Genomic DNA, 21664 nt, shown 5'->3' on the forward strand with positions numbered 1-21664 from the left:
TTGGGTGCTAACAACTTGCTTTCTGCTCCTCTTTGATCCCATCCCCGTGGACATCTTCCAGCTCCTTTAGCGGGGAGCAGTGTCGAGTGATGGGACAGGGATGCTGCCAGGCTGTGCTCCTCAGCCCTGCCCTCAGCCCCACACTGTCCCACCCCACATGGCACAGCTCCTTAGCCAGGTAATGCTGCTCACAGATGAGGTTTGGAGACCTTCGTTTTGCGTTACCTGTGCTGGAGTGGTAACTACAACCCCAAATCCGCCTGTCTACCACCCACAGGCAAAGATGAGCAGCTTTTCTGTTCTCATTCCTGCAGCGGTTCTGTGGTGCTGGGGAGGGATTTAAATACTGACAAACCCCCAGGATGAGGCTTGTTCCTGCAGGGCTGTCCAGAAGGATCCTTGCTACCCATGGAAATGCTTGTCCCAAGGGATTTAAGGCTGTAGACACCTTCTGAGCATCCTTGAGAAGGCCTGGAGGGACCAAGCTTGTGGCGGCAGGTTCAGGCATGCGAAGAGTCAGAAGAGCAGCAAATTAAAATAACAGTCTCTTATTTTATTACTGGCAGAGGAGCAGGCGGGTGGCTGGGCACCCAGCTCAGGGGGCCACCGTGACCTTCCCCCTGTATCCCTGCCAGCTCCAATGCCCCAGGGGCTTTGGGATGCTGTCATTTCAAGAATACTCCCCAGCCCTGCCCTCAACACCTGATGGTGCATGTGGGGAGGTGACAGCATCTACCCTGCCCCCAAATCATCAGTTCGATGCATTGTTTTTCCTTACCTGCCCACATGAGTTGTCTGTGTCTCCGGACAGGGGAGTTTGGTGGTGATGGAGGTGTAACAGTAAACATTGCTTCACCTTTATGGGGAGCTGGGACATCGGGATGGTGCCTGGGTTGAGTGGCACCATCACCAGCCCCTGGGCAGGAGGTCGGGATGAGCATTTGCAAATGCCCAGAGGAGTGGAGCTCTGCAAAGAGCTGGTGGGAGCACAGAGGGTGAAGGAGGGAGCACGTCTGGGCTGCAGGAGCACCACCCAGCAATCCCAGCCTCATCCCGGGCAGCGCCCAGCACCACCCAGCAGCATCCCTGGCTGCACCCACCCGGCCCCTGCATCAGCTGTCCCGTCTGCCTGCAAACGAGGGTGGATGAAGAACGAGCTCCTGGCACAGCTTCCTCCGGACCACAGCACCCTCCTGGCACATCCACTCTGCCCTTCCTCATGGATTTTCCAGCTCCGATGACTCAGCTTCCTTTTTAATTCACCACGTGGAGCTGGGTGCTGGTGGCTTGGCCCCGCTTTCAGTTTTGGTCGGGTCATCTTGTTTGCTACTGATAACATTACCTCCTGGGATGCTGGAAGACAGCCCAGTCCAAAGAGAAAAACTAAAGCTCCCTAAATAAGCTCCAAGGTACAGCCACGAGCTGCCAGCTGCTGGGATGTTGCCCATGTGCGCAAGGCTTCACCGTCCTGTGCACGGCTCTGAGCTGTCCCGAGAACAACCATGCCTGATTTATCCACAACGCTGAGCCCTGCCTGTCATCATCTCCTTTTTTCCATCTCTCCCTGTGAACCATCAGGCTCAGGTGGGCAAAAGTTCATCTGTCCCAGCGTCTGTTTTGCTAATTTTGCTCCAGCCCAGAGCCACATTTGCTGGAGGAAACCTCTCATCTCTGCACTGAAATGTGTTCATAAAACAGAAAGAGAAAGAAGAGGAAGGAGAGAAGCCCCGGCATGGCTGGGAAGCTGTCTCTTCATATTCCAAGCGTGAGGTTCAGGTCTCATATCGGCGATGCACAGCCCATCCCAGAGGTGCTCGGTTCACAGTGTTGGTACAATCTGCCAAACAGATGGATCAGCTAGGAGACATTTCCAAAAGAAGCTGGAACAAGGCAGGAGAGGAAGGAATAAACAGCCTGCAGGGTGGCACGTTCCAGCTCACTTGCTGCCAGCCCCAGAGAATCCTGTCCTTTCTGTGCAAAATGCCACTAATGGATTTTGTGCAGTGTACCACAACCCACCCTTGTGTACCACAATCCATCCCTGGGCACAACAGCCTGGGCACCACAAACCTTCCCTGTGCACCATGACCCATCCCTGTACCACACAGTCTGTGCACCAAACCTCATCTCTGTGCACCAGGGACGTGAATCACAAACCATCCCTGTGCATCACAACCCACCCATGTACACCACAACCTGCACATCACAACCCATCCCTGTGCATCACAACCCATCCCTGTGCACCACAGCCCATCCCTGTGCGCCTCAGTCTGTGCTCCACACCCCATCCCAGCCACGGCACGGGTGCATTTTCACCAGCAACGTGCAGGCGGGTGCCTCTGGCTTTGGCAGCCACCCAGCTGCTGCTCTCCTTGTCTGGATGGCTGCAGGTTGGGCACAACCTCCCTGGGGTTCAGCTTCACAGCCTCTTTCCCCTCTCGGCCTCCCGCCGGCCCTACCTTGGCTGAGCAGCTGCAGGTTTCGGACCTCCTCGCGCACCTGGAGCTGCAGGACCTGCTGCAGGACCTCCTGCCGTTGTGCCTCGTGAATGATCCCCATGCGCTGCAGCTTCTCCCCATTCAGTCGCAGCAGCGCCCGACCTGCAAGTGTAGCACTGCTTAGCGCCCAGTTTGGTGGCACTGCGTGGCGGGGACACCGTAAAAGTGCTGCTCAAATGGGAGCCCATCTTCATCAGAGAATAAGGAGGGGGAAAGGGAAAACAGCCTAAAATGCTCTTTCACCACCTGGATTCATAGGGATGGAGAAGCCTTGCAAGTGCTTTTGGAGAGCAGCTTGAGGTCCCCAGCCTCGAGACAGGTACTGACTCCAGCAATCACGCAACCCATCCCTGAAGGCAAGAGCTTTCCATTTCTCCGCTCCACCTCCTGCATCAGATGTTTTTTCGAGCGCATGGTCCCCATGTGAGCTGGCCATCGGGGGGAACAGGAGTACCCATCAAAACGCATTAGTGTTGCCACCACCGTCCCTGGTGTGCCACTCTCCTCCAGTCCGGGGGCTATCAGACAAGGGATTTAAAACCAGCTTTTGTCCTTGTTTCCCAGCGTACATTTGCTAATGCTGCCTTTGTTGCCCATGCAAGGTCTGGCTGAGCTCTTACATTAGGGCTTTGCATCCCTTGCGGGCAGCTCCAGCACTCCCTTCCTTCTGCTTTCTTCTGGCCCTGGAAGAGCTCTGTCTGGCCATGTACACATCGTGGTCAGACAGGGACGATGCTCGTACATAGGGATCAAAGCCAAAGTCCCCGGGGGACAAAGGAGAGGGAGCAGGTCCTAGAAGTTATTCTCCTTCCAAGGACGTGGCTAGAAGTTGGATTGAAACCTGGATGAAGACATTTGCAACTTCAAAGATCAGAGATCTTTCCTCTTCTGCAAAAATTTTCAGCATTTAGAAAACTATAAAAATATTCTTATTATATTCTTACTATTTTTTTATTCAAGTGCTGGGTGCTGTCACGACAACCCCAGACAACGCTCCAGGCTTGGGAAAGAGCGGCTGGAAAGCTGCCTGGCAGAAAAGGACCTGGGGGTGCTGTTTGACAGTGGTTGAACACGAGCCAGTAGTGGTCCAGGTGGCCAAAAAGGCCACCAGCACCCAGCTTGGCTCAGCCATGGTGTGGCCAGCAGGAGCAGGGAAGGGATCATTTCCTGCACTCGGAGCTGGTGAGGTTGCACCTCGAATCCTGGGTTCAGTTCTGTGCTCCTCACCTCAAGAAGGATATTGAGAGCCTGGAGCCCGGAGAAGGGAACGTAGCTGTGGAAGGGGCTGGAGCCCAGGGGTTCTGGGAGCGGCTGAGGGCCCGGGGCTGTTTAGCCTGGAGAAGAAGAGGCTGAGGGGAGACCTCATCGCTCTCTGCAGCTCCTGGAAAGGATGTTGGGGTGAGTGGGGTGCTGGGCTCTGCTCCCAAAGTGACAAGGGATAGGATGAGAGGAAACAGCCTCAGGTTGTGCAAGGGGAAGGTTAGATTGGATATCAGGAAAAAAATATACTGACAGAGTGGTGAAGCACCAGAAAAGTCTGCCCAGGGCTGTGCTAGAGTCTCCATCCCTGGGGGGGTCAAAAAACACGTGACCATGGCACTTCAGGACATGGTTCAGCAGGCACAGCGGGGCTGGGCTGGTGGTTGGACTGGATGAGCTTAGAGATCTTTTCCAACCTTAATGATCTTCTGACTCTATGATATTAACCTAGGCGAGGAGAAGACTCTTTTTCCATCTTATAAACAGCAATCTCTCCATGGCAACTCAGGTTTATTTCAAAAGACCTCCAGCCTGCTCTGGAGCCCATCGTGGTGGCAGATGCCTCCTGCCATGGGGTGGGGAGAGGGGACAGAAATGGGGGGTACATCTGCCCTCCAGACCACAAACTTCCAAACAGCTATTGTCTATCCTGATGGCAATTAGTGCTGGGAATGAAGCAGGGGTGTCTGCCATACCTGTGATGGCATGGTGGGAGAACGCCTCGACGTAGATGAGATAGTTATGTGGGCAGTGTTTCTTCAGCCATTTGCACACGTCCTGCTGGGTCCAGAGCACCACTGGCTTGGCCAGGCTGCCCAGTGTGGGGCTGGTGTGGTAGATGCCATAGTGGTCACAGGCACGGCCCTGCAGGGAGTGGGAGGAGAAGAGGTGAGCAGGATTTGGCCCCGTGAGGAATGAAATGCCTCGGCTGGAAGGTCAGCCCATGGGGAGGGGGGAGATGCTGGCTGGAGGCACAGGGCTGCGGCGATGCCAGCAGACTTTGGCTTTGCACTCTCTGAGGTCTCTGGGCTCACCCTGAAACAGCAGTGACCTCTCCACGCACCCTTGCTCCTTGCCCATGTTGCCCTGGAGCCCAACACGAGCTGCTCTCTCCAGCACTGGCTGCCTTTCTGGCTTTGGTGCCCAGGAGGCACTTGCCTGGTGGCCGGATGGGACCAGGACCTTCAGAGCAGAGGGGATGGAGGAGGAGAAGTGGAGCATATGGGGAGATGGATCTTGTCCCCAAGCCACCCAGTAGCTTCATTTCTTCACTCACGTCACATCACAGTGACTCTGGCTTCGTGAGGTTATTGCTACCTGGATTTATCTCAGTATGGAGCAAATCAAGCACCTTGAGCTGTAATAGAGCAGGGGGATGAGCTCGCTTCTCTTGGGGGCATCCAAAGGCTGGCTGGGAAATGGGGCTGGGGGATGCAGAATTCCACTGTTTCCTGGTTTTAGCACCCCGGGGAGAAGGGTCAACTCTGCTGCTGGTGATGCTGAGACTTCATCCTGGAGCAGCACCAGCAAACATCTTTCCTCCAAAGCAGCTCCCTGCTCTTGATCTGCTGAGACTGTCCTGGGCTGGACCACAAGCAGGTGGGAATGGAAAAGCGGTTCTTGCTGCCCACAACAGGAGGGATCACATTGCCAGAGTCCCTGCTGGCACGGTCCTCACCTGTGCCCAGGACACGGCAGGGGCTGGGCAGAAGCAGCAGGTGATACAGGGACGTGACAGCATAGGAAAGGTTGACAGCGCTCGGACTGCCATGTGCCAGTGTCGACCTCCATGTGCGAACATTGGCTAATTAAGCATGCCTAATAGAGGAGCAGAGATAATTAATGTAACAGGGACTCCAGACATCCCATGGTTACAGAAACTAATGACACGTCCCTGAGAGATGCCAGAGAGGAAGCAGCAGAGGCCGGTGGGGTCTGGGACATCTCTGCTGGCCCCGTGCCGAGCATCGCTCACCCTGCAGAGCCCCGGAGCTTGGCAGGGACTGATCCTGCGCCCAGGGGAGCTTTTGGGCTTGGAAAGGGGCCTTTCCCAAAGCAGAGCTCACCTGTGGAACCTGGGGACATTCAAACAAGAGGGAAGAAGGCAGAATTTGGAAGATATAAATCAATAACTAAGGAGTCCATCTCCAAAGCAGATGGAAAATGCGATAGAGAATGTGTACAATTAGGTTTCCCTACCAAAGCCCAGCTTTGGGGGACCCCGGCAGCCGCCATCCCCCAGACCCAGCCTCGGAGCCGCCTGCCCGCAAGAGCAGCATCAGCGTGCACCGGCCACTCAGCTCCTTCACACTCGGCTGAGCGCGCTGGAGAGCGTGTTGTGGGGAGGAGGAGGCAATTTGCTCTGGATTCACTAACGAGCAATGATAAGCGAAGGGGCTGGGGGAAATAATGGTGAGCTTCCTGCAAGCTTCCTGCAGCTATTATCCAACCTGCCCTCCAAGGCACGAGGGCAGAGGTGACAAACAACCTGCAGTTTCCCCTGGCACGCTCACATCTGCAAGTGCTTCGCCCAGCAGACACAGCCCCGTGCCAGGGATCCATCTCAGCATCCCTAAACCCTGCGCTGCTGGCTTAGGGTGCATTGTCCCCTGCAGTTGTCGAAGCCCCCCTGGGTGGGAAGGGGAGGTATAATGAAACACAGGCTCATTTTCCAGCTGGTTGAGCTGCGCTGTCTCTCTGATAAAACTCTCAGCCGTGAATATCGAGCACTGTGTCGAGGAGAGCAGGTGGGAGGGCTCGGAGGCTGCTGCTGCGGGGAGGCAGGGGGTGGCTGGGGGGAGCGGGGAGGTGGGACCCATCCCCTGGGAGCTGCAATCACTTCACAGCCGCATCACCTCCATTCTCTTGGGCATTTTTCCTTGCTTACAGCAAAACTAAAGCCTTTCTACTCCCTCCAATCCCCCTGGGAGGCATGTAGAGGTAGGTGAGGGAGAGCCATGATGGACGCAGCTGGCACCCGGAGAGGAGCTGCCGTGTCCCTGTGCAAGCAGCGTGGTGCACAAAGCACTGCTTCCATGCTTTGCACAGAGGTGTGAGAGCTAAAGGGCCACTGGGGCACCCAGAGGGGTGATGAGGACAGTGCCACCAGGACAGGGGACACTGCACCCCTGGGGCTGATGCTTCTGTGAGTATCATGGCATAATGGTACGACTGTACCTGTCCCTGTGGAGACCCTGCTCCCCTTTGATGTCAAACTAGCCCCTAAAAATGCAAAACCACTTCCATGTCAGAAGCTGGAAGCTGGGAAGTTCCATTTCCTATTTTATTTCCAGCGTTCACCAGCTGGATGTGGTTGTGCTGCCTCTGAATGCTGCTCCCAGGCTGATATGAAAGGGTTAGGAAGCGCCAGGAGCCGCACGCTGGGAAGATGCTCCTTCCCATGGCCGTGCAGAGGCAGAGCAGCAGGCGAATGGCTGGAAACCATTGGCTCACAGCCTCTTTCATGCAATAAAATTCAGAATTTTAGGAGGACAATGGCCCAAACCTGGCTAAGAGACATCCCCAAACACTGAGCGATTTTAAGGCATTATAGGTGTGGAGCGGAGGTGACGCACAGAGCTCACCCCAGCACAGCCCCCAGCCTGATGATAATAATAAATTATTATATTTTTATATATGTTACTATAATTAAATGCCCAGCAATCATGAAGGCTTTCAGCAAAATGAGATCTGAAGGCTTGACCCTGCAGAGAAAGCAGAGATGCTCCTGCAGGGAGTCAATGGGATGATGGGGGACATCAGGAGCCACGTTCTCCTGGGCAGCCCTGAGGTGGCCGGGGGGTAAGGAGGAGCCTGGCAGGTACCTGCGAGCCCTCAGTGCCCGGCTGCCGCAGGAGCTTGACGGTCCGGCCGCCTTCGGGCCGCTGGCTCCGGCCGTCGTGCCAGGTGAGGCTGCTGCCCGGGTTCCTCTGCAGGCGGTAGTTGAGGTTTTCGGCTGAGACTGTGTGCTCCAGGAGGCTGCGGCAGAAGCTGAAGTGAGCGGCGGTGGCTGCAGAGGAAAGGTGGATGAGAGACGGCTACGATGCCCCCTCCACCCAAAATCACCTCTTCTACCCTACAGGAACCGCTGAGCTTGGCTGTAGCCCCCACTGCCAAAACCTCCCCCTCTTCTGCTTCCCTTCCCATTGCCAGGGAGAAAACCCATCAGCCCACAAACCCGCCAGCTGGTGCTGGGAACCGGCAGGCGCCGACAAGATGTTTGCCCACATAAACCCCTCGTGAGCGATGCTTGTTTTGACACCCGCCTGCCGAGCAGACGTGGGGACCCGCAGCTGATCTTTACTGCATGGTTGTAACCTCCTGCTCATCCCTGAGAGACACCAGGAGGGGGCAAAGGGGAAGAGCCACTTCCCATAGACCATGCTGGCATTAAACTGCCACCACTGAGAGTGGGGAGGAGACAAACCCCACCAAGGGCAGCCTGATGGAGAAGGAGATACAGGTTGGTCTCCTCAGTGCAGACTTTGGCTGCTTTGGGATGGCTGCTGCCCTGCAGGTGCATAGACCTGTGCACCCAAGTAATGGTTGAACACAGACCAGCCCATCAACAATGACCATGAAGAGCCATTTACCCACGGTGAGGGTTTTTGTCCCTCACTCCTATTTTAGCAAGCTGGGGGTATTTGGGTTGCAATAACGATGCAAAGGTGGGCTGAAGGGTCCCAGCTGCTGTGGGAGGAGGAGGAGCTGAAAACTGCCCATCCCTTTCTGCTCGAGGCAGAAAGGCTCCGTTAGGGAACACCAGGGAACGGGGCTCTGGCCATCATCAGGACAGGACACTAGAGAGCATCTGCCACCAGCAGCAGGACATGGGTGCCTCAGCTCCCCGAGGAAACACATCTGGAAGCGAGAAAGACGGAGCAAGAGAAGGTGGGAGAGAGAGGTGAAAGACAGGGAAAAGAAGCCAAGAAGAAAGGCAGGGCTGGGAACGCTGGTGGCACCACTCCTGTTGGGGCAGGCAGCTGCCGTCCCAGAGTCCCTGGCAGCTCCAGCATCAACTCCTCTGCAGCCCAGCCCTCAGCTCCCAAGTTTCCCATCACCTGGCAGCAGCCGGTGTGAGTGAAGATAGGGGTGCTGAGACAGGACACGCGGGAGCGTTACGGAGCAAGGGAAGGAGACCTGTGGCAGGGCAGCCCCTGGGCTGGCTGCATGCAGAGCTGGCCTCTGACCCAGGCTCTGCCCTCCTTCCCATGCCCTGCACAGAAGCAGCCACAGCAACGCAATGAGCACTCAGCCACCACCCATCCCCTTTGCACCTTCTCTGCTGAGCGAAAGGCTGCACTCACTACTTAGGGATGAACATGCAGCATCTTCCCCCCATGCCACCGGCCCCGCAGCCCCTGAATCCTGCCCTGCAGCCCCCCAGCCATGTCCTACAGCCCCTCTGTCCTGCCCTGCAGCCCATCCTGCTCTGCAGCCCCCCGAGCCATGCCTTGCAGCCCCCCTCACCTGACTCGGGTGGTCCCTGCGAGCTGCGGATGGTGGAGACGCAGCAGAGGGATGGCCAGCCCTGCTGCATCTTGGCGGGAGGAGGGATGCGCGCGAGCACTCAGCACCAGCTGTCACGAGCGCGGTTCCATCCCTGCCTCCCCTCATACCTCGTCCACACCTGACTGATTCCCCTGATTGCCTCCCTCCTGCTGCCAATGAATGGTGGCTGCGTGCTCGCCCCAGCTCCAGTGCCGGGCAGCTCCCAGCCAGCCTGGCGCAAGGTGGGGGTGGTGAATGACACCCCCTCCCCATCGCCCTGTGGGCGTTTGAGCCGGAGAGATGCTCGGGGTTTTCCTCACGTGCTCCCGCTTAATCCCACAGCAGGGCCAGCTGGCACTGGGATGCACGGGAAGCGCGGGGGGCTGTGTGGGGGACGCCGGACCTGCTGAGCATCAAAGCACCCTGGGGCTGAGTGGAGATGTCGCAAGCCCGTGCGCGGCAGCACCGGGGTCACCGGTGGCTTGGGGCGTTCGAAATGCAGAAGGCATCGGATAAAGCAAAGAGGGAGCACAGGCGCAAGCATCCTCGGCAGGCAAGATTGGGTTTGGGGTCCTGCAGCCGGCAGCGTGGGTCAGTGAGCAAATGCTGCGCTGAGCGTGCAGAATGGCACCTTCAAACGAGGATGCAGGAGCCTTCGGGCTCATTGAGCCTGAGCTGGAGCACAGAGGGAAGAGCTCAGCACTGGTGCCCAAATGGCCACTGTGCTCCTGTCTTTCTGGGTCCTGTGGTCCTTGTGCCTTGTCTGGCAGCCCTGGGTGACAAACATCCCAATGCCTGGGGAATTGCCACTGGCTTGTTTTGTCTCAGTGGCTCTTTAAACCATCTCTCCAGCCAGGCAGGACAGGTTGGGTCATGACAGGGGGGCCGGCAGCCAACTGTCCTGGGTGGTGGGACAGGGTCTGCAGCAGCAGCAGGGGCAGACACAGCTCCCTCCTGTCGCCTGGCATGCTGTCGCTCCCTTTCCTTCTCCAGACACTTTTATGGCTGGTAAAACGTGAGTGCTGGCGAGGCTCAGAGCAGCAGCAGTCACTGCTGGGGAGAGGGACAGGAAAGCTCTCAGAGCTGGGGCAGGACGTGGCAGCAAGGTGGGCACCGGCTGACTGCTACCACCACACTGGCTTTGGGCTGACTTTCATAGAATCACAGAACGGTTTGGGTTGGAAGGAACCTCAAACGCCATCCAGTTCCACCCCCTGCCATGGGCAGGGACACCTCCCACTGGATCCGGTTGCTCCAAGCCCAATCCAACCTGGCTTGGAACCCCTCCAGGGATGGGGCAGCCACCACTGCTCTGGGCAACCTGGGCCAGGGCCTCCCCACCCTCACAAGAACACATTTCTTCTTAAGATCTCATCTCAATCTCCTCTCTTTCAGCTGGAAACCATTCCCCTTGCCCTTTCCCTGCTCTCCCTGATCAAGAGCACCTCCCCAGACTTTCTGAGGGTGCTGTCTGCTTGCAGGTGTCCAGGACCTGCCGCGGGGAAGAGGCAGCAGGCAGCCGGGTGACAGGAGGAGCAGGCAGAGGGCATGGAGAGGACAGCCCAGCACCTGGGCAGGCAACACTGCCTGCATCCAGCATCCTCCTCTTCCACCACTTCCGAGCACTTCCCTGTGCCTTTGATGCCGATACACGGTTGGGAATCCCACAGACCTGCCCTCTTTGCCCTTGAAGGGCTTCAAGACACATGTAGAGGTGGCACTTCAGGACATGGTTTAGTCAGCATGGTGGGGTTGGGCTGATGGTTGGGCTTGATGAGCTTAGAGGGCTTTTCCAACCCTAATGATTCTACGATTCTATGATTCCTGCCGGGGACGTGTCTGCAGGCAGCTGCTGCGGAGGGCAGCCAAGCTTCCTGGGGTCAGCCAGGCTTCCGGGGATTAACGGCGGGCCCTGGGAGAAGCCAGGAACAAACTTCCCAAGGAACGAAATCCCTTTGTCAGTTTGCCCGGCTCCTGGTGACTGGGAGGGAAAGAGACTTTTAGCACCAAATGGGGCAGAAGATTTGCCTGCAGTTGGAGAAGGATTCACAGAGGTTGTCCCTCTTGTTTTCATCCAGGCAGGTGAAGGGTGGATGAGACCAGACCTCCGCAGGGACTCCTAGGACAGGGAAACCACTCTTTTCACGGAGCAGCTTTGCAAGGGACTCATCTCAATTTCAGTGGCTTCTGCATGAGCCACGAGCCCGGCTGGCATTGCCATTCTCTGGGTACCCTCTGTCCCTTCCACATGGCTTCACCATGGAGCAGGGCAGAGCCCCTGGGGAGACAGTGATGCTCTCTGGGACCTCCGATGCACGTAATCATTGAAACCGTACTGATAGAAGGTCCTTATGGACCAGATCCTGTCCCGAGCCATTTCTGAAGACCTGCTGGCTCCGAGCAGGATGAGACCTCATCAGAGACGACTGACACCCCCTCAAGCCTCTCTAGGTTCTCCTGGGGTGTACGTGGCCCATGCCCTGGCTGTGCTGAGCGTTGCCCTCTGAACCGTCTGCTCTGCGGACATGAGATGGGAGCCCTGTGCAGGGATGGAGCTCAGGCTGGTGCCTGCTCGCCACTGGTGTCTCCAGGGAAAAGAGGAGGAAGGTAACAAAAGGCAGATGCCCTTTCCATCCTCCCTGTGCAGCTCAGTGCCTGGGGTGCACCGCTGGGAGAGGGTGCAAGGGTGGTGCCCACCTGCATGGAGGGACAGGTGGCCCAGAGTCTGACTGTGTGTGTCCTCTGGAGTGTCTGTGCTCCCGAGCCCCATGTGGTACTGCCAGGAGATCCCCGAGCACCCTAGGATGGGGGATGTCTGAAGGGCCAGACACTCAAGAGCGTGGGGTGAAGGCAGCAGGCAGGACCTTGGGCTGGTGCTGGGCAGAATCACAGAATCATAGAATCATAGAATGGTTTGGGTTGGAAGGGACCTTAAAGATCACATAATTCCAATCTCCCTGCCATGCACAGGGACACCTCCGACCAGACTGGGCTGCTCAAGGCCCTATCCAAGAGCACACAAAGGACCCCCCTGCCTGCAGAGAGCCCCCTTCCACCTCAACACGCTTTTCCTGGAGGTCCTGCCCTGCTCCAGCCCCTGCAGGTCTGCCCTGCTCTCCCCTCATACCTACACCTCCTTCCTCCAGCCAATTTTCCCAGTCCATTTCATTGATACGCCATCATACTGGATGTAGGGAATGGGGACAGACCCATGTGGGGATGTTGACGGCAGCCAAGGGAGATATGGAGGGGTGGAATGCTGGGAGAAGGGAGAATGCTGTGGGATGGAGGGAGGGAGCAGAATCTTGGGATGGAGGATAAATCCTTGGCATGGAGGGAGCAGCACCTGCGGGAGATGGAGTGCAGACCCAGGGATGGAGAGAGCAGCATCGGGGCCAGGATGGAGAGAAGACTCCCAGGATGGACGGGGCAGCACTGGGGGATGGAAGGAGGGGCAGAGCACGGGATGGAGGGGGCAACACAGGGGCTGGATGAAGGGCAGATCCCACGATGGAGGGGGAAGCAACAGAGAGATGATGGTGGGAAGATCCCCGGGATAGAGAGGACAGCACTGGGGGATGGAAGGAGGGGCAGACACCGGGGTGGAGGGAGCAGCACTGGAGAGGGGATGGAGAGAAGACCCCTGGGGTGGAGGAGACAGCATCGAGAGATGTGAGGTGGGCAGACCCAGGGATGGAGAGACGGCACTGGGGGTGGATGGAGAGAACACCCTCGGGATTGAGGGAGCAGCAAAAGAGAGGGGATGGAGGGACAGCGCTGGGGGTGGATGGAGAGGCAGACACCGAGATGGAGTGGGCAGCACAGGAGAGAGGATGGAGAGGCAGACCAGGGGATGGAGGGGCAGCACTGGGGGTGGATGGAGAGGCAGGACCTGAGAGGGGATGGAGAGGCAGGACCGGAGAGGGGATGGAGGGACAGCACCGGAGAGGGGATGGAGAGGCAGCTGCCGCCGCGTTCGAGGTAGGGGGCGGCGCGTCCCGCCGCGCACCTGATCCCCCCCCGCCCTGCCCGGTACCTTCCATGTCCTTGTGCTGCCCGCAGCTCATCCTGGGCTCGGCGGGGCCGCGCTCGGGCGGGCACGGAGCCCCGCGCCCCGCAGCGCCGCCGCCGGCACCGGGAGCTCCCGGCCCGCCCCGCCCGGTGCCCGCGCTGGGGGCGGTGCCGATCGCCGACACCCCCGGGGCTCCGCCCGCCTGCCGCCACCGCCCCCGAGCATCCCCGCATCCCTGCTCGGACATCATCACCTGCATCCCTGCCTGGACATCATCCCTCACATCCCTGCTGACCTTGCCCACTAATCACCCCTGGATCCCTGCCCAGGGACTGCCTGGGCATCACCACCTGCATCCCTGGCCATAGGCTGCTGGGTATCACCCCCTACATCCCTGCCTGGAGGCTGCCGGGCATCATCCCTGCCAGACCCTCCCCAGATGCTGCTGAGCATCATCTCCCCCCAGCTTTCTGCCCAGAGATTGTCAAGCATAACCTCCAGATCTGTCTGCACCCAGAGGCACAGATCCTGGAGACACCAGAATGCAGTGGGCACCACGCACAGGTGTCTGCAGTGGGGTCAGAGAAGAAACCAATGCCTGGCTGTTCCCTCCTTTCCAAATTTCCCTTCTCTCCCAACCTGCAGCCCCGCGGGTGGGTGCCAATGGTGCAGGCAAAGGAGGGTGCTCACCCCCACGTGCCAGCTGGGCTCTGGTGGGCAGACACAGATGAGTGGACACCTGACAAACCTTGACGGAGTGTGCACACTGGCATGGAGCAAAACGGCATCACCAGCAACCATCAGTCCCCTGGGACAGCAACACCATGGGTAATTTTGGAGGCACCTACCTTCAGCTATCTCACCTGATTCCCAGCCAGGGATTGTCACTGTCACCCCGTGGAGGGGCTGGCTGTGCACCCTGTGGTTGTCCTGTGGGTTGGGACAGGCATAGGGCTACTGCTGGATGTCCAGGATGAGTACAAGTGGGTGCTTGTGCCACAATGCTTCGCCTTTGTAAGGTGTTTCCCATCACAAACAGACTGACCACAGTAGCAGCAGCTCTTGTTTTAAGATGAGAAAACCTCAGGCTTGTGGGATGCTGCTTCCAAAACCACATTCCCCTCTTAGAGGATGGCTTCAGCTGGGTTAAACACATCATGCAGTGATCATCCGCAGCGGGCTGGGCTGGGAAGGTGCTATGGGTGATTTTGACCCCAAGTGGCCCCGTGTCGGGGCTGAGTGGCTGTGGATGGCGCTGGGGTAGGTATGGCATAAAACCCGCTTGGATTCAGGCTATGCAACCCTGCGTGTGTGTGCAGCACTTGTGAAAATTAAATAATTCATCCCCCCAAATCAATACGAGCTTTCAAAGACATTGGATGCTTGCTCAGGAGCTGCTCTGGATGGGGCTCCAGCCCGCGCTCAAGCCTGGTATTGAGGGCACGGGCTCAGCTCCGCACTGTGACCCAGACAGAGTTGCTGTGCTCGGTGAGTGAACCACACTGCCATGCTGGGAGCAGGGACGTGGGGCACAAACCGTGCACTCAGCCTGCTCCTAAAACATAGCTTCCCAGCCCTTCTATGAGCATTCATCCTCCTTCTGCTGCAAGAGAGCGGGTCTGGGCACCGCTGCTCACTGCAGGCATCTGACTCCATCAAATAAAGCAAGAACTTCTTTTTCTATTACTCTGAAATTCCCAGTTCTCCCTCAGTCTCTGTCTACGCACAGAGCTTTCGAGCCGTGGCAGAAATCTTCCAAGAGAAATATGGTTAAAGACGGGCTTTGGCAGGAAAAGGCTAATGTCGCTTGAAAAATGTGTGTGGATTATGCCAAGCTGTTATTAAAAATAAGTGCTGCACTGTTTCCAGCCTTTGCTTTCCCTGATTTTTCTGGTAGTAATTGCACTCCTCCAGGAAAGGTTTCACGTGTCTGGGAGAAGGAGTTTGTTCCCTCATCACCGTTTGCAAACAGGTCCAGCGTCAGCGTTGCATCCTGCCCATGTCTGGTGATGCTGCCGTGGGGTCTGGGTGCCCGGGGAAGCCCAGGCTGCCCATCCAGCCTGAATTCCAAAGGGTTTTGAGAAATATCTTGAGCCTCGGGGCTGCCTGAGGAGGGCTGGGGAGATGGTGTGGTTCCACGCCTCCCTGTGCCTCGCTGTGCCTGCTCGTCGCTCCAACCATCCTCCCCAGTTACAGCATCCAGCATCATTTCTTGGGTTATCAACTCAATCCCTCTCAAGCCAGAGTATCTCAACCAGACCAAGTGACTCTGTCTTGAGTTTTGGGTCATTTAATGTCAGATAGAGGATCTTCTGCAGGTGAAGAGGAATTCAATAACAGGGGGAAAAAGCCTGTGCATTGATCCCAAACCAGAATAAAGCTTGGGAAGCTCAGAGCTCCAGCCAAGGTCCCTTTCCCTATGCACTGGGGCAGTGGGAAGGGGATGAGCCAGGGACACTGTCTCCAGTGAGCCCCAGACCTACAGGTTTCCTTTCCACGTGTATATGGATTTGGGTAAGGAAAGCACCAACGTCACTTTGGGCCCCATCCTGCCCCTCCGCCAGCCTCCAGAGAGGGTGCAAGGATGGGATGATTCAGCACATTCATTTTACAGGGAATAAAGGAAGAAATTAAATATCAGCTTTCCTCCCAGCACAGCCCTGGGAGGATGAGAGGGAGAAGATGAAAAGCTTTCCAGCGGAAGTTATTTGTCTAAGGAGAGAAGAGGCTAATTTCTCTGTTGCTTTGCTTGTCTACTCATTAATGAAAACCACTCGTCAGCAGGAAAAGGGAGCACCCAGCGAGGGGGGAGGAACTATATCATCCCCCGGTGGTCAGGGAGGTGGTATTGGGATGCTCCACCCGTATCGGAACATCACCTTCCCAAAGCCACCTGTGGCATCCGAGCACGGAGCTGGGGGCTGTGGTTGGGTGTCAGGGAGCTCCCCTTCCCCACAGCCCCATGGGCTGGGTGCTCACAAGTCAAATGCGGAGGGGTTTTACCAACAACCCCACCCCCGATTATTTTTGTGCAAATAGCTTAAAATGAGTTTGTTAAGGCACTTGCAGGAAGACAGAATGGAAATCAGCTTCATGCCTGGAGCCTCCTGCCTGCTGCAGGGTGATGGATGGTGCTCGGCTCGGCTGGAAATATTTAGTGTTATGGAAATCTTTTCCTGAGAAGAATTTACTTTCACGCTCAGAACAAAGCCCCAAATCTCACCGCTGCGGGGTGGGGGTGGTGTCAGGTGGCGCTGAAGCCCGGGTGGTGCCTGTGGTCCCCCTTCTCCCTTCGCTGCTCAAAGCGTGAGATCCACACCTTCCCAAGGATGATGATTTACTGGCAGAGGACATCTGAGGCATCACCCCCTTTTTTCTGCTCCCTAGGACACCAAGAAGGCTTCAGACCGTGGACGTTCCTACATTTGGAGGTTTTTAGAGATCTCTTTCTAATTGCATTTTGGCTCATCACCGTTATTTCCAAGCAGGCTGTAATTATTTGGAAGCACTGCCGAGGTCGCCTCCTTTCTCTCAGCACAGAGGGTTTTTTAATATTGTTTCCAAAAATGAAATTGTGAATTTGCAACTTAATCCAATGAGAGGACACGTGCGATGCCATCATCTGCAAGGGCACGGAGAAGTGGTGTGATTCACATTCCCCAGCTTCCGAATCAATTCACAGAGGGAATAAAGGAGTCAAAGCAACATTTCGGTTCTTCCAGGAAAAAGGGCAAGGAATTCTGCCCCTCTGCTCCCATCTGGTGAGACCCCACCTGGAGCTGTGTCTGGTTCTGGAACCCCCAACACAAGAAGGTCATAGATCTGTTGGAGTGAGTCCAGGGGAGGCCATGAAGATGATCCGAGGACTGGAGCATCTCCCATATAAAGACAGGCTGAGAGAGTTGGGGTTGTTCAGCCTGGAGAAGAGAAGGTTCCAGGGAGACCTTAGAGATGCCAGTGCTGAAAGGGGCTGCAGGAAAGCTGGGGAGGGCCTTTTGTCAAGGGCCTGGAGTGACAGAAAGAGGGGGAATGGCTTTAAATCGGAAGGGGGAAGATTTAGATTGGATATTAGGAAGAAATTCTTCACAATGAGGATGGGGAGGCCCTGGCCCAGGTTGCCCAGAGCAGTGGTGGCTGCCCTATCTCTGGAGGTGTTCAAGGCCAGGTTGGATGGGGCTTGGAGCAACCGGATCCAGTGGGAGATGTCCCTGCCCATGGCAGGGGGTTGGAACTGGATGGGCTCTGAAGTCTCTTCCAACCCAAATCCTTCCATGATTCTATGATTCTATGTATGTTTTAAGAAGCTGCTTGTGGATACTGAATGAACCGGGGAGGTTTTGGTGCTCCCACCCTGTGCAGAGATGCTGACTCTTCGGAGATGCAGGGCTGCCCCTGTATCATCTTAGCAGGGCTGAGGATGCCCTCAAACCCCGGGCTGTGGCGGAGAAGAACATTCAGAAGCTGTTCTCAAGTTTTTTCTCTCCCAACAGAAAATAGATGAAATTGCCATTCTGGGGGCTTTTTCTTACATGTGTTGTAATTCTTTGGGGCCAAAATAATTTTACCCAGCTCCATCTGCTCTTCATTAGGTATCTGAAGCCCTGAGAAGGTCGGATCCCACTGTCCTCACCATGGATATCCCCCAGGCCAGGCACTGCTACCAGCCCAGCGCTGCAGTTGTTATTTCACTGCCCAGAATGGGCACAAATGGAAACCCTTCATCCAAGCCAAACTTCCCAGCATCCAGCAGCAACCATCAGCGAGTTAATCACCGTGCCACAGCTCTGCTACATCTTAGGAGCTGAAGTCCTGCGTTTCCTTCAAGCCCGATTTCAGGGCTCGCTTGCTGTATTCAGCTGCTTACAGAATCCGATTTATCATTTACGTCGCAAGGCACAGCTTGGTTTGAATTGATTTGCCGTGCTCTGATTGCCACTGTGTGCTGGTGTGGGGTGTGGGAACCGGTTGCACACACAGCCAGGCTGCAAAATCAGGGATTCAATAGTTAGGGAACGCCAGGTTTGAAACTGCCCATGCATCCCAGTGGTCTATGTTCTCTTGTCACCCTTGGTTGCACCTCTCAGGGTGCAGGGAGAGCTGGTCCTGGTGGGGCAGTGGGATGGATTAGCTGGTCAAGACTTGTCATCCCATTGCTGCAGGGGAAATCAGGCTGTTGGAATGCATCTCTCCCTGGGGCCAGGGGATGGGACAATGTGACACCAATTTTTAGGAAAGAGCTGTGGGTGGGAGCACAGAGCAGATGGAGAGAGCAGAAGTGATGGGAAATAAAAGAACTGGGAAACCGCTGGGAGCCCTGGTGCTTTGAAGGATGCTTAGTAAGCCTTCACCTTCACCCTCACCTTCATGATCACCATCACCATCACCTTCACCTTCACTGTCACTTTCAACTTCACCTTCACCATCACCATTATCACCACCTTCACCTTCACTATCACCTTAACCTTTGCTCCTTACCCTGCCCGTGTTCAGAGCTTGCAATGCCTCAGGTGGCAGGAACAAGCAAAAGCCCCACCAACCCAAGCCTGTTTCTCCAGGGCAACAGAGACCAGAGGCAGCAGGAACTCAAGTAGATTTACTGATCCCTTGGAGATGGACTAGGACCAGGCTCCAGCACTGGGAGCTGGTAAGCAGGACCACACTGCCCTCAGCACAAGGACCCTCTGCCCCCGCCTCATCCACCTGCCCAAATCACCAAGCACTTTGGAAAGCGTTGGTCCACCTCCAAGAGCTCTTCACTCCAGACATCCCTGTATTAAAAGGCGATTTTAATGAATGCTGTTTGGGGAGCATCATTAGCATGCTGCTGGCAGGCAACCTGCGCCCTTGAGCGTTCTCCTGCATGGGGATTATTCTCAGCAAACCTCTGGTTGATGCCAGCTCCGCTCTTTCAATTGCCAAAAGTGTGAGCTCCGTGCAGAAGACCCTTTAGCAGTCTCTGCTAATTGTCTCTGAGATCTAAGATAGCTTTGGGAGAGACACTCAAAGGCACCTTGCTCCCTCCCAGCTGCGGTGGGAGCTTGGCATCTGCCTGCTGCAGCTCCAGTGAAGCTCCCTGCTGCGCATTGGTGCTCGGCTCGGTGCACGGAGGGGAGCAGATGCGTCCTTGGGGCCCCTCCGCATAGTTGCACGGGACTAATTAAAATTTCAGGAAGTATATTTACCTAATGCCGAGTTGATTTCACTAACTAGGACATCCTGTCTTCAGAGGATTTCACGGCACGGGGTGATAATCAAGTGAGAACAGGCTCCAAAAGTGTTAATTTAGCATCTGAGCCAAAAGGGATTAAAACCAAGCCCCCGTTTTAGTTTTTTCTCACACTTCCACATCTGAAATCCAAGTAATCATCCCATTCGGAAGCGCAAAGGAAAGGCACCTCTGCCCAGCAAGCACCGGGTGCAAACGTACCCAGGGCTGCAGTCACCAAATCTGGTTCCTTTTACCTCCTGGGGCTCAACCAAGAAGCTGGCAGACCTCTGGGTACCCCTGGGGACCACCACTACGCCCCAGCGCCACGCACAGCACTGGCTCACAGGCAGATGATGCTGGTGTGGGGTTGGGTTTCTGCTCTTAAGGTGGGAATTTTGCAGGTAGGCAGCAGGGAATGGTGCTCAGGAGTGAGCCTGGTATTGATCCAGCCCCGCAGCTGCGTTCTTGCTGGGCTGTGGGGTGTTTAAAACCCTTAATGTCCAGCTCTGGGACAGCCCCAGAGTTTGTTTTCCCGTAGTCCTGGGAGAAGCTGTGGCCGCCTCTGCTCTCCCTGGGGACACAGAGGCAGCTTTGTGCGAGCGATGGGGCTGCAGTGACCCCTCTGCAGCCATCCCAGCCATGGCTGGACGTCTCCTTGCTGGGATTGGGGCCAGATCCGGAGCTGCCTGGCCCCCAGCGGGATCCGCAGTAAATGAGCTCGGCCTCACACTCCCATTTAAGTGATTATTTTCCACTTTCAAGCCTTTGTGAGCCATTACGTGCCGACGTGCGCAGCATCCCCTGCCCAACTTTGCTTTTCTTAACAGAGTGTGCAGGAACTGACCTCAAAAAGCCCTAAAGCAGAAACGGGGGAATTTGAGGCACCCAGAAGCAAGGAGTGACTGCCGTTGGTGGCTCCAGGGTTTTATTTACTTATTATTTATGCTGTCGAGGGAGATAAGATGCCCAGTGCCAACATGCAGGTCTATGTGGGTGTTTCATCATTTTTGAGGGGTCCTGCACCCCTGCCTGGAACTGGGGATGCTCCCCTGGGCTTTGCCCTCGCTCCAGGGTGCCTGGCCAGGAGATGTGGATGCAGCAGCCTCCTTCCCTTCCTCCTACCCTCCCCCACTCCATCACCCCATCTATTTGGCAAAAGTGATGATTTTTTTTCTCCAGCGAAACCCAAAAATAGCCTGATGGGAAGCGGCTGGGGCTGGGTTGCCATTAGCATGCAAAATGGGGCTGTTTGTCTTCCCGCAGCTGGGTTCTGCTCTAAGGTTTGGAGTGTGGAGACCAGGCAGGGGCTGGAGCCCAAGGCAGGACTGGGTGCTGGGAGGGGGCTGTGGGATGGGGACAGCCCCCAAACCAACCCCAGGCCCTTCGCACCACTCTCGCTCCCCCTTGCCCTTGTGATCTGTGACTTCAAGCCTCTCCCAAGGGACAAGGACCCTTTGGTTCTCCTTTACTGCTGGGCATGGATCTTGGGGTTGCCTGGAGGCTTTGCAGCTGCAAATCCTGACACCACCGGTGTGGGTGGGCGAGAGAAACCCGTCCAGTGCTGCCAGCTAGGGAAACTGAGGCAGGGACCACTGGGATGCCCTCAGGTCCTCTGGAAGGATGAACGATGCTGCTCTGCCCAGCCCCAGATCCCTGAAGGGCCAGGTGCTGCCCAGCCCTGAGAGGTCAGATTCCTGCACCCCAAAGGGTTGGACCTGTGTCCCCCCATCCCTGTGGGATGCTTGGCCCCCCAACACGGCTGTCCCTGCTGCCGCCACACAGCAAAGCTGGCAGTGAGTGACTCCCAGGCTGGCAAAGGGATGAGCATAAAACCTGGCTTGTGCTCGCAGAGATAATTTGTCTTGGAAATCATCAGTGGGTGGGAAGTGGAGGGGAGCAGTGGAAAGCAAGGCTCGAGTGTCACAGCCCTGCAAGTGAGGGCTAGGGAGGGACAAGGACAGCAGCACCAGGGCCACGTTGGGACCTTCCCAGCCCCTTTTGCCTTCTTTTTTTGCCCCCAGGCCGGGTGGATGTTGCTAAATACGGGATGTCATCTTCGCTTCCCAGCAGAGATGCTTGGCTCCCATGGATGTTCCAAGCGTTCATCAGTAGCTGCTTGTTTCCTGATAATAATTGCCATAAATTTTAATTGTAGTGATAGTGCAGCTTCAGCATCCTCCATCTTTCTCATCATCA

General features: G+C 56.3%; 1 protein-coding gene across 5 annotated transcripts; it reads right to left on the reverse strand.

Annotated features, from left to right (window-relative positions):
- Positions 1–13410, reverse strand: SAMD10 (sterile alpha motif domain containing 10). 5 transcript variants are annotated; one of them, XM_054081105.1, is made up of 5 exons: positions 9228–11410; positions 7583–7767; positions 4454–4622; positions 2500–2600; positions 1–1837 (listed from the first exon to the last, which is right to left on the reverse strand). In XM_054081105.1, the coding sequence occupies exons 1-5, from the start codon at positions 9295–9297 to the stop codon at positions 1820–1822; spliced, it is 543 nt and encodes a 180-aa protein (XP_053937080.1). In that variant the 5' UTR covers positions 9298–11410; the 3' UTR covers positions 1–1819. The 5 variants fall into 5 exon arrangements, with proteins under 5 accessions (XP_053937080.1, XP_053937079.1, XP_053937076.1 ...); XM_054081104.1 differs by having other exon boundaries at positions 1–1880; XM_054081101.1 differs by having other exon boundaries at positions 4–1837; positions 2460–2600; positions 9228–11408.
- Between the last annotated feature and the right edge of the window lie 8254 nt (positions 13411–21664).

The sequence above is a fragment of the Cuculus canorus genome, chromosome 16 (assembly GCF_017976375.1).
Source record: "Cuculus canorus isolate bCucCan1 chromosome 16, bCucCan1.pri, whole genome shotgun sequence".
NCBI lineage: Eukaryota > Metazoa > Chordata > Aves > Cuculiformes > Cuculidae > Cuculus > Cuculus canorus.

What these genes read in the sequence shown, in the direction of transcription:
- SAMD10 (XM_054081101.1), bottom strand. Translation starts at nt 9,297, where the DNA reads ATGCAGCAGGGCTGGCCATCCCTCTGCTGCGTCTCCACCATCCGCAGC. An exon ending in CGGGCACTGAGGGCTCGCAG is followed by an intron (nt 4,623 to 7,582) that starts GTACCTGCCAGG and finishes CACTCCCTGCAG; the next exon opens with GGCCGTGCCTGTGACCACTA. An exon ending in CCTGCAGCTGCTCAGCCAAG is followed by an intron (nt 1,838 to 2,459) that starts GTAGGGCCGGCG and finishes TCTGTTTGGCAG; the next exon opens with ATTGTACCAACACTGTGAAC.